The sequence below is a fragment of the Pteropus medius genome, unplaced genomic scaffold (assembly GCF_902729225.1).
Source record: "Pteropus medius unplaced genomic scaffold, Ma_sr-lr_union100, whole genome shotgun sequence".
In the NCBI taxonomy this organism is placed as follows: domain Eukaryota; kingdom Metazoa; phylum Chordata; class Mammalia; order Chiroptera; family Pteropodidae; genus Pteropus; species Pteropus medius.
This window is the reverse complement of record NW_024345479.1, coordinates 2391582-2402688: the sequence shown is the minus strand read 5'-3', so window position 1 is coordinate 2402688 and position 11107 is coordinate 2391582. Positions and strand designations below refer to the sequence as shown.

At 51.2% G+C, this 11107-nt stretch overlaps 1 protein-coding gene across 1 annotated transcript in view; it reads right to left on the bottom strand.

The window, feature by feature from the left end:
• PGAP3 (post-GPI attachment to proteins phospholipase 3) overlaps window positions 1-10708 on the bottom strand; it is a 13670-nt gene extending 2962 nt beyond the window's left edge. Inside the window, exons 1-5 of the mRNA XM_039873793.1 lie at window positions 10245-10708; window positions 8912-9009; window positions 7958-8110; window positions 2733-2837; window positions 502-615 (exon numbers count right to left, since the gene is read on the bottom strand). Coding sequence (XP_039729727.1) covers window positions 502-615; window positions 2733-2837; window positions 7958-8110; window positions 8912-9009; window positions 10245-10425 — 651 coding nt within the window. The 5' untranslated portion in view covers window positions 10426-10708. The remainder of the gene's footprint in view (window positions 1-501; window positions 616-2732; window positions 2838-7957; window positions 8111-8911; window positions 9010-10244) is intronic.
• Between the last annotated feature and the right edge of the window lie 399 nt (window positions 10709-11107).

Below are 11107 nucleotides of genomic sequence, written 5' to 3'. Positions count from 1 at the left end.
CTTCATGGAGGATAGGGCCCAGTGAGGACCCACCAGGGTTCGGGGCAAGGAGAGGTGGCAGACACACAGCTGGAGTCCAAGCCCTATAGTCAGTGGGGTCTGCGTCTTGTGTCCCTTCTGCCCATTGCTGTTTCACTCCTGAATTTAACAGACTGACCCTTGTATTTACATTATACAATTTTTAAAAACTGTGCTCAAGCAGCAATTTTTAAAAACTGTGCTCAAGCAGAGGTATTAGTGGAGGGTACCCGCCAAGACTCCAGAGCATCAAAGAATTCAGAGTGCAGTCTGGAGTTCCACAACTGTGGGCTCCAGTCTGACTGCACCCCTTTACTAGCTGGGTGATTCTGGCAAGTGATTTCACCCTTCCAAGGCTCAGCTGAGAAGAACCAATAATCACACCTACCTCACAAGGGTTAAGTGAGGCTCAAGTGCAACTAACAAGTTTAAGATGCCCAGCACAGAGCGAGTGCTCCCTGAACGGAGTCAGCATGAGACCTAAGGGCCAGCTCTGCCCCATCCCTCCCCTCCCCAGGCAGGAGGGGTGCTCACCTCTGTGAGGTCGGTGTCCCTGGTGTGGAAGACTGTGGACCAGAACCAAGCATTGAGAGAGACCTGAGGAGGGAGGTGGCTGGTAAGTGTGGCACCCCAGGGTGGGGAAGACCCCCACCGGGCTCACAATTGTCTCACTTTTGGAAAGGGGGTCTTTGAGCAGAGAAATGCACTTCCCCTTGCTCCTGGAGCCCACTAAACAAACCCATGCCTCTCTATTCCCACTCATCCCAGCTCCCTCAGGCTCAGCTTCCTATCACCCTGAACCCCCAAAGCGGGTGGAAGGCTTGAAGCTTCCCCAGGTTTCTGGCCTGGCTGGGAACCAGTTCAGGCAAAGTCAAGTTCCCTGGTTACTCAATTGCTAAAGACAACAGCTACTGGGGGGGCCTTGCCTCCTTCCCCAACTGGCAGGTGATGACAGCCCCACCCGGGCCAGGGGAGCCAGTGACCTCAGCCTCTGGGGGCGGGAATGAAGTGGGTGGGGTGGAGGGGCTCGAGCCAGCTTGGGGTGTGTCCAGAGCAAGCAAGCAAGGGAGGGAGATCAAGCAGATCCCACTGGGGCCAAGTCTCTGAGGAGGCTGGCCAACTGAGCCTAGCTTCCTTCTGGCTGGGCCGGCCCAACCCGCCAGACCAGTGGCTGCTGCTTAGAGCTCTGGGAGAAGCAGAGAAGCCGGACTGGAGGAGCTGGGGTGGGCAAGGGCCCAGGGGAACTGTTGAGGACTTTTTCCTGGAAATTAACTGTAAGGAGAGAGTACATATCATCTTGTGGGAGTTGGTGCTGGCACCTTTTCAGAGATTGCTGTATCAAAGGCAAAGGCCAAAATTACTGAAAGGAGGGTGGGCTGGGGTAGAGATACATACATGGGCTGGGAGGAAGTGCTGGAAACCAGTGACAACCAGTCAAAGGAAAAAAACAGCCTGCCTGGATGCCCTGGAGGTAGGGAGGGATGAGCTACAGTGGGACAACCCTTCGAGAGACAGGAAAAGGCCAAGAGCTGCTAACTTGGGTCCAATATGCCAGGAAAACTGTCTGCGCAGGGGACTGAGGGAGCACAGCAGGAAGCCACTCTCCATCCAGTACTACAGCAAGAAGCTCAGACAGCAAGATGAGTTCCCTCATGGAGGCCTGAAGGGGCTTCTGAGAATGGGAAGAGGAATGCAAAGGGGGCCGGCAAGGCTCTCCTTGCAAAGCCAGTCAGCCCTGGAAGTCTCTGGAGGCTCCTGGGACAAGCCTATCTGGCCTGGGTCCTGGGTGAGTCCCGTATTTATGCTCCTCATGACCTAGACAAAGGCCTGAGGACAAACCAGAGGCTGGTCTACATGCTCCTTCATCCCTTTCCAGGCTTGATGTCAGGTGATTATTCCAGGTCAGGTTGCTCCCTCCTTTGAGGACCACCATCCTGTCCCATCCCTCTTGCTGCCCCTTCCCTAGAGACAGTAATGGAGGCATGGTCTGGAGGACAGAATAGGGTGGCTTCTTGGACACTGCTCCCATGAAGTGTGATGCTCAGGGCCAGCATGGGGGAGAGAGGCAGGCTGGAGATGAGACCCAGGTGATCACATGGGCCAGGTCTCCTAGGCAAGCCAGGAACAGGGACATCCCTGAGGAGGAGAATGGCCCTGGAGCCAGTGACAGAGGGAGGAGGGGAACCCAGCAGGGGCTGGAAGCTAGCCAGGCCTCCTTGTCACCAGGCAGGAAGGGGGAGGTGGCAAAAAGACTGAGCTAAGTGGCAGTTGGAACAGTGAAAGCAGGGGGGCGGTGCGCAGGGCCAGGGCTCAGCTGTAAAGCAGAGGGGTGAGGGCTACTTTCCCCCTGTTCGATGTTCCTATACTACTGAAAAGTCCCTTCTCCTCTGGGGAGTGGCCCATTATGGGGGGCTCCTTTTCTGACTCTCTCCGCAGACCTGGGAGATAGTGTCATTAGAATGCAGGCCCTAGGGCCAGACTACCAGGGCTCAAGTCCCAGTTCTGCATTTCCTGTTGTCCTTGGGCAGGTTATTTAACCTCGCTGTGCTTCAGTTTTCTCATCTGTAAAATGTGAATAATCATAGTGTTGATAAGGATTTAAGGAGTAATACAGGTACAGGGTACTGCTCAGGGCCCAGGATAGGGTAAAACATTAGGTGTTATTTCTCCCCACCTTGTTGACCAGCATAGGACCCTCACAGCTCTCCACAGACCTGAGAGGCCAAGGGATCCTCCCACTCTTCCTGCAGGCCAACGAAGTCTAGGTGGAGAAGGGGTGGTCTCTCCACAGCTGCCCAGGTCCATCCCATAGTTCCAGGCTAGGGGCAGAATGTCCAAAGCATTCACAATGAGATGAGATGGACCCTGGGTTCAAGTTCTGCCTCAGCCCCTAAACAGCTGTGTGATTTTGAGCAAATAACAGCTTCTCTGGGCCTCAGTTGCCTCACTTACAAAACAGGGTTAATAACAGTGCCCAGTGCATATCCTGAGGATGATGTCTGTGAAATGCCTGGCACAAAGAAACCACTCAACAAATGGTTGCTGTTATAGCTGCCTGGTACACAGTAGGTACCTCATAAATACCAGTTTTCTTCATCATGTCCAACAAACTGACCCCCACCACTTCCCTTCACCTGATCCCCATCTTCCTCTTCTTCAAGGGTCACAGTGTTCCAGGTCAAACCATGGGGCCCAAAGGTCTCTCAATCCCGGAATGCAGACACCTCAGCTATAGGAAAAGCCCTGTCCTCCTGGCTCCTGAGCCATTATCCCACCAGAATGAACTGAAGAGATACTAGTTCCCTTCACTCAGCTTATGATCAAGACTCAAACGGACATAGGGAGGTGGAAGGAAGGGAAAACCCCCAAGACACAAATGCACGGCTGTTCTTGAACTCTTCAGCCAAGCTTGAGAAGAGTGGGGAGGGGGGAGATGGGGTAACTAGCCAATCAGATGGGCCAGGAGGAAGATGGGCTGGCCCAGCAGGCTCCAAGAACTTCTTGTCAACACTGAGGACAGGGGGAGACCAGCGGCAGGGTGCCAACCAGGGTAGAAATGGAGGGGGACAGGGAAGGCTGGGTAGAGGGAGAGCAGGAGGCTGTTTCAGTCTGTTGGAAAATAAGAAAATTGAGACAAAAATATCACAGCCGTGAAACTGGTTGGATGTCAAGTGAGCCAGATCTGTCAGGAATTCGACCCCAGCGCTAAGCCCCAGTGCTCAGGGCTGTCATTGACACCGTGGAGGTGGGGACAAGTGGGTCTTTAAATAGCTCAGTGTCTCAGCAGTGGGGGAGGCAGAATGTTAAATATGATGCCTGCTGCCATCCTGGGCACCCCAGACCAGAGGCCACAGTGTCTCATCCCCTGCCTCACGCAGGGCAAACCTGCCCCAGTTCACCCCTGAGAGAGAAGAGGGGAAGAGGTGAATGGAGATGGGAGGAGATGGGCTTTTTCCACCATCATAAAGGATTCCTTGATTTCCTGTCATTGCCTGTACCACAAGCTCTTGTCTGACTGTCGGGAAGTCCTTTCTGAAATCTAACCTTCATTCTGCTGCAGCCTCAACCTATCTCTTCCCATAGTTTCCTCAGCAGAGATAGAGCACGGTCAGTCCTTACCTCCATAATCCTCCTGCAGAGACAGTTTGGGCTTTCTTGGCACTGTCAGGCTTTCACCTCTACCCCTGAGGACCTTTCCTTGTTGGATGAAGGGGCAGGGAACTGGTTTGGCCTCCTAGCTTTGGCAGAGAGCAGAGCCCTCAGTTCCATGAAGTCAAAGGTCTGTGGTGTACACAGCATTGGCGGGCTCCTCCAAAGCCTGGCCGCCACCCAGCCCAAGCTCAGGCCTAAATGTCAAGGCAGGAGCTGCCTTCTTATGCCAAAATTTCATTAGTCCTGCTAGGGGCAAGGTTTCCTCATTTCCCGGAGAAAAAGACTGAGACAACCCCTCCACCTCAAGACCTAACCAAGAGTAGGTGATGGATCTTTCTACCCCATCCCAACAGAAATCAGGAGCCCCACTGCTCTGGAAGACCCAGCCCCGGACAAAGTCCACTGCCATACCCTCCGAAAAGGCAGGATCCCTCCCCGCTGCAAATACACACAGGAAAAAAGATCAAGTGTAAAATCCAAACTGGATCATCCAAGGGTGTGTGAATGCTGAGACTCCATCCCTCAAGGGTCTAGTGGTAACCTGAGGCGGTTCCATGTCCCAGGACACTATATCTCGTAGGGTGCCCTAAGACACTCTGGCCCCAGGGATCTGCCTCTCCCCACCTAACATCTCCTGCTCTGTCCCTGAGAGTCCTCGGATACCCCTGGGAAGTGTGACACCTCACCAAGAAGTAAAATGAGTGGCAGATGACAGTGAGATGAAAGACCCAAAAATCAGGGAGATGAAGAGTCATGAAATGACCACTAGCTTTTGGCACATGTCATGAAGACAAAGGCTGGGACCCTGTGAGGCTCTCTTAGACTCTCGAGTCTATCCAAGGAAGCTCTGAGCTTTGCTCAGAGAGTTCAGACAGAGCTGTCCTGTGCTCTCTGTTAGGGACAGGGATGAGGGGCCGAGACAAACAGTGTCCCAGGAAGAATCCCAAGGGAAAGGGGATAGGTGTATCTTCCTCAGTTTCTTCGTCCTTCCTGCTTTCTTAGCCAGGACCAAATTCCCTTCTCAGTGAGAGGTCTAAGTAGGAAGTGGTGACTATCTCACCCAGGCCGGACGTGATGGTATGTGCTGATGCAAGGCTCCTGCCTCTACAACAGTCCCTGCCCCCTAGTCTGGCACTCAGGGCCCTCTCTGCTCCATCTGCCCTCTTTCTACTCCCCTTCACACAGCCACAGAATGGCCAGGCTGACCTTCCCAGGTTGCCTATTGAGGTCCCACACTTTCCAGCTTCCATACCTTTGCTCCTGCTATGGCCCCAGCCTGAAATGCTGGCATCCAACCTCTTCTCCCCTCATATGTATGTGTCCAAGCCTGACCAGGTCTGCAAGTCCCAGGGGAAGCCTCTCCTTCTCCCTGGGCTTCCATGACAGATGTTACCATGTGGTCTCCCCATGTCACGACTCCCAGACTCTCTACCTGAGCCCTCCTCGGCTCTGCCTGCACTCTGCCTCCTAGGCTGGCTGGACCTGTACCTCCCACTGGGCTCAGCTTCTGGGGCAGGGGCTTCACCTCCCACGACTGCTAAGCCCTGTCTACCCACAGCAAATGCTTGACGTTTGTCACAGTCTATGGAGACAACCCAGAAGAGGGGCTTAGTGCTCAGACCCCGGAGTCAGACAGCCTTAGATGCCAACCTGTCTCCAGTATTCGCAAACTTGTTGGCTATTAACTTTGGGCAAAGTTTTTTTTACCTTCTGAGACTTACTCAGAGCTCGTAGTGGTATTAGAATTAAATGAGAAAATGTAGGTAAAGTTTGTAGGACAATGCCTGTCAGGTGATTTATTCCATCATTAATAGCAATTATTATTAATATCTGTTGAATGAATAGTATTAGGGAAGATCGGCATTTCCCAGAGGCTTAACAGCTCCTTCCTTGCCCTCCTTCTGATCCCCGTCTCTCCAGTCTGGGGCTCAGCGTGGACTTCTCAGCACCCCTACACTATCAGTTTTCCTCTTCCTTGACTACCTTCCTGTCTTCGTCCTGGGGCTCCCCCAAACCCACAGTATCTTAGTTTTCCACCTACACCTCTGGCCACTCCTGTCCTCATTGCTGGCTCCTCCTCTATCCAGCCATTAAGTTTTGGGGTTCCTCAGGGCTCTGTCCCAGTCCCCTTCTCTTCTCCCTGCCTAAGTTCTCCCTGGTGATCACATCCACACTCACAGTCTCTATCACTGTCTCACAAGTGAAAACACGAGGGTCATCTCTGATTCCTCTCTCCTCATCTATTCTACCGCTGAGGCTGTCAGCACAGCCAGGATGGGAAGGGTACGGACTCTGGAGCCAGATCCCTGGATTTGGACCCCGGCTCCTAGAGCAGGTTACTTAACCTCCAATCCTGGTTTCCTCTTCTGTAAACTAGGGGTAATAATACTACCTACCTCATAAGCTTATCATGGGATTAATAAGCGAATATTTATAAAATGCTTAGAATGGTGCTTGGCATACAGTAAGAGCTATGCATGTGTCTGTTAAAGAAATACTTTAAAAAAATTTAATGTCACCTCCAAAACATAGCTCAAACGCACTTCTCTTTAATACTCCCTTTTCCAAGACCCACACTACCTCTTTAGTCTAGCTACTGTGCCCTATGCTAAAACTACCAGCTAGGCCCCTGCATCCACTCTGGCCACTTCTAATCTGTTCTCTATAGTGCCCCCGAGCTTTCCATGGGCTGGCCTCATCCAGTGCCTACCAGTCTCACACCCCACTCCCTGGTTTCCTAAGTTGCAAGCCTCCTGGCCATTCAGGTCCTCATATAACCTGAGCTCTCTCTTGCCTATGCATATTTAGTCTCCGTAGATGACTCTGAATCTCTCTGAATTCACCTAGGTAACATTCACCCACTATTCTGATCTCTCACATGCCCCTTCCTTAGGGAAGCCTTCCCTGATTGCCCTGTACTGGTCTAGTCCCCCATCACATGGCCCTACGGCACCTCTCCTCCACTGCACTTTTACATTCAATTGTGTGATCAGTACCAGAGGGCAGGGACCCATCTGTTTTTATGTACTTTTGGATCTCCAGCACCCAGCAAAGTGCCTGGCACACAGTAGGTGCTCAATATATGAATGAGTGGCTGCTTTGATGGCGGGAAGGTGAGTGAGTGTGGATTATTTCCCTATGGCTTACAGGGGTATCTCTGATCTAGAGACTTCCATGGCAACCTCTTACTCTCACACCCTGCCCAAGGTTGTCACAGTTCATATTTGTACACAGTCCATGCTTCTCACACAATTCCTGACTCTGGATGCTGGCTCTTCTGACCAGTCACACTATAAAGCTCAGAGCCTTCTCTGGATACTCAGATGAAACATATTTCAGCTTCTCCAGGGATGGTCTAAGATCAGGCCGAGTTTTAGATGGAGTGCTGTGGCTGCCACTGCTTCCAGGCCTGAGTTAGTGTTGAGATTGCTTCAAATCCTCCAGAGGGGCCCTTGGAAAGACCCATGGCTCTAGCATGCTCTCCATCACCCATCTCCCTTTTGTGTCTGTAAACTGCCCTACTGAGTCTTTTAGTGGCTTCCTCCTTCAGGGCATCTCTCCCTTCTTCCCAAACAATCTGATGTAGGGCTCTGTGAGAAAAGTAAGGCCCAATTTAGCACATTCTTTGTTTCCTCTCCAATGCTGAAAACCTTGCAGCTGTAACTTTAACCCTGGAAAACAGAAGGGAAGCTCAGTGGATGGAAGCCCTCTAAGGTGAGAGTGGGGATCTAAGAGTTCTCCCTTCCTAGATGAGGGTGTAAAGTAGGAATTCTACCAGGTTACCTACCAAGGCAAAGGCCACACAGGTCGGGTACATGGGAGAGGAGGCTGGCACAGAAGTGCGGTAGCGACAGAGCATCACCAGGCTGGCCAGGCCATTGAGAAAAGAGGCCACGGCAGAAGCTGGCTCTTGGAAGAACAGGAACCGGGAGAAGGGCCACTGAAAAAGGAACACATGGAGGGGGCCTGAGGGGCAAGAAACCCCAGCTGGCCCAACCTACCTTTTCTTGACTTGCTGCATCAATAGGTTCCCAGCTGGTTCCTTAGCTCCGGACCCAGGCAAAGCCTTAGGTTCAGTCCCTCTTCATGTCAGTGAGCTCCCCTCCAGTCCTTGGCTAAGGGTCATCGCTCTATCCTGGCCAGCACTCAGCACTGTTAAGTCTGTTCTCTGGGAAGACCAGGTAGGCCAGTAATAGATGGTTCTATATGGCCTAGGGGAAAAGCACAGACCTGCCATCCAGAAGACAGAGGTCCTAATCTCTCCTCTATCACTGACAGCTCTCTGAACCTCAGCTTACTCTGTGACAAACTGGGGAGAATAATTCTTGTCAGCCTCAACAGACTGGAACAAGATCATATTGGACCAAAAGGCAGGCACCATACTGTGCCTTGCTGGGCAATCTGAGGGAGGATTGCTATTTTAATCCAGATTCCAACGGAGAGGATTCTATGGTGAGTCAGGGTATTTGTCCTTGTAGCAAGGTGGACATTCAGCCACCCTAAGAAGCCCAGCACCACTCTTAAAGAGACCCCAAAACCTCCTAGATCTTGTCACTCTAAATCTAGAAGCAGGACACATTGTTCCCATCCAATCATAAGAAAACCATTAGATTTTGATTAGGTACCATTAGGTACCTGCCCCAAACACACACTCATCAGATTGTTTGGACAATGTAGTCTAACTGGGGGGTACTTTACTTCTGTCACACTATCATCTACCTACCCTGACTCTCCAACTCACCTTGCCATGGAACTGAGGCACTCTGTGACCTTCCTGGAGGTACAGGCCAACGGTGACCCACATACACTCATACTTACAGTCGTCCCAACAGGTCCAGCCTGAAACAGATAAATTGGTCTGGTGAACCCCACCAGTACAAGAGGCACACAGAGAAAGCCTAAATGGCGCCCAAACTCGAATGTAGGTCAAGAGGGCCTGCAGGTTGGTGAGAACCAGAAGAAATCTCAAAATTCTAGTTTCCCACTTGATGGATGAGAGATGATAGGACATACACATAAGGGAAAGGTGTGTGTGTGCGTTCTATGGAGTGGGGGGTGTACAGTGAGCAAATAGAAATAATTCTTCTCTTCTTTCACTCAAGATAGGGATCTTGGCATCTGATGGGACTCATCTATGGATAAGTGGGTTCATGTTTGCCCTTCCTAAACACAGGATTTGTTCTCACTCACCAAGGAGGAACCCTTGCTATCTTAGCCTCCTCCTATAAAAATGAAGCCCAAATTCTTCAATTTGACTTTTAAGGCCCCAGATTGTCTTTCTAACTTCATTTCCCAATACTGTTTTTCATGCACCCTGCTCCCTGAGTAAACCAAGCCACTGGATGTGGCTCCACTTTGTCTGTTCCCTCTGTCTGGATTGCAAAGAGACAGTAAAGAGAACAAACTTGTAGCCAAATAGGCCAGAACTGGAAATCTTACATTACCATTTACTGGCTGTGAGACTTTGGGCAGGGCACTTAACCTCTCTGAGTTTTCCCATCTGTAAAATCAAAATCTGCCTCAAAGGACTATTGTGAAAATTAACTATTTTAACACCTGTCACACAGTAGGTGCCCACTACGGCCACAGGTCCAAATTTACTGTATCCATCCAGAAGCCCTTCCTTTTCAGAATGTTCCAAATGATCACTGCTCCAACCCTCTCAAAGCCAGAAACTATTCCTTCCTCTCCTCTATGCTCCTATTGCTTAATCTAAGGGTCCTTTAGGGCTCAAATCATCCTCTATCTTGCACTTGAGAAGGTTAATGGCCCGTGGAGGCTGCAAGCCCTAAAGGGCAAGCAAGACCTGGTCTGATTTCAGTGTCATTCCAGGGTCCTGTATCCAGGAGTATTAAATAAATAGCCGTCTGACTTAATAGATAAAAAGTAAATGAGAGGTTCTGGAAAAATAAAACTGGCTGATGAGGCTCTCATTACCCTGGGGCTCCACTCACACAAACTCACAATAGCCCCTGGGTAGGAAACTAAAGTTCAGAGATTGCAAAGGGATATTAGGGGGCGTAAGGGGCGAGGGCCATGACTAAGGGGCGTGGTTTCTAGAAGGCGGGGCTTACCTGCTAGACTCATGTAGATTGGCTGGCGGGAGCGGAAGTGCTTCAGTGCGCCCCCTGAGCAGTTCCGCTCCTCGCACAGGAACACGCAGTCGCGGTACACCGGCTCGCGGTCGCCCTGGGAGCCGCTGGCTAGCGCGGCTGCCCCAGCTAGCAGCACCAGCCGCGCCGTCCGCCCGGCCATCCCTTCACCCTGGCCCTCCCGCAGGCGGAGGAGCTTTGGAGTCTTCACATCCGGAGTAACCGGAAGTGCCTTGCGTTCTGTATTCTCTCTGCTGACGTGCACTTCGTTTAAATAAAAAGTACCCGGATTTTTGTGGGCGCCTGCCCCGCCCCTTGTTTTACTGTCATCTCCTTATATAGAGGCGACGGGGTTGAGGAAAACGCCTGGTGGATTAAGGTGCAAAATAGTCTTTTGTCAACACCCATATTTTTTCTTCCCAGATTCTCTTTATTTGCCGTAGAGCTATTTTTCTGTCACTAGCTCTGTTCGATTTCACTTCCTGAGTTACCTGGACCTGTCCACTCCTCTCTGTCTCCTCTGGCACCACCCTGGTTAAAGACATCATCATCTGTCGCCGAGACAGCCGCAGCAGCCTCTTAACGAGTCGCCTTACCTCTACTTTTGCTCCTTCCAGTCCTCGCTCCATTAACAAAAATTCAAATTTGACCAGGTCACTCTCCTTAAAATTCTTTACTGGCTCCCAATTACTTCAGGATAAAATCCCCCAAGCCCTGCACGATTTGGCCCCCACCCATTGGTCTCCCTCATTCCCCTGCCCCAGACTTACCTCAAGGGGCCATGTCTCTCCAGCCTCCTGGCTTTGTCTTGTCTATATCACTCTTATTCTCACTTTTATTCTATT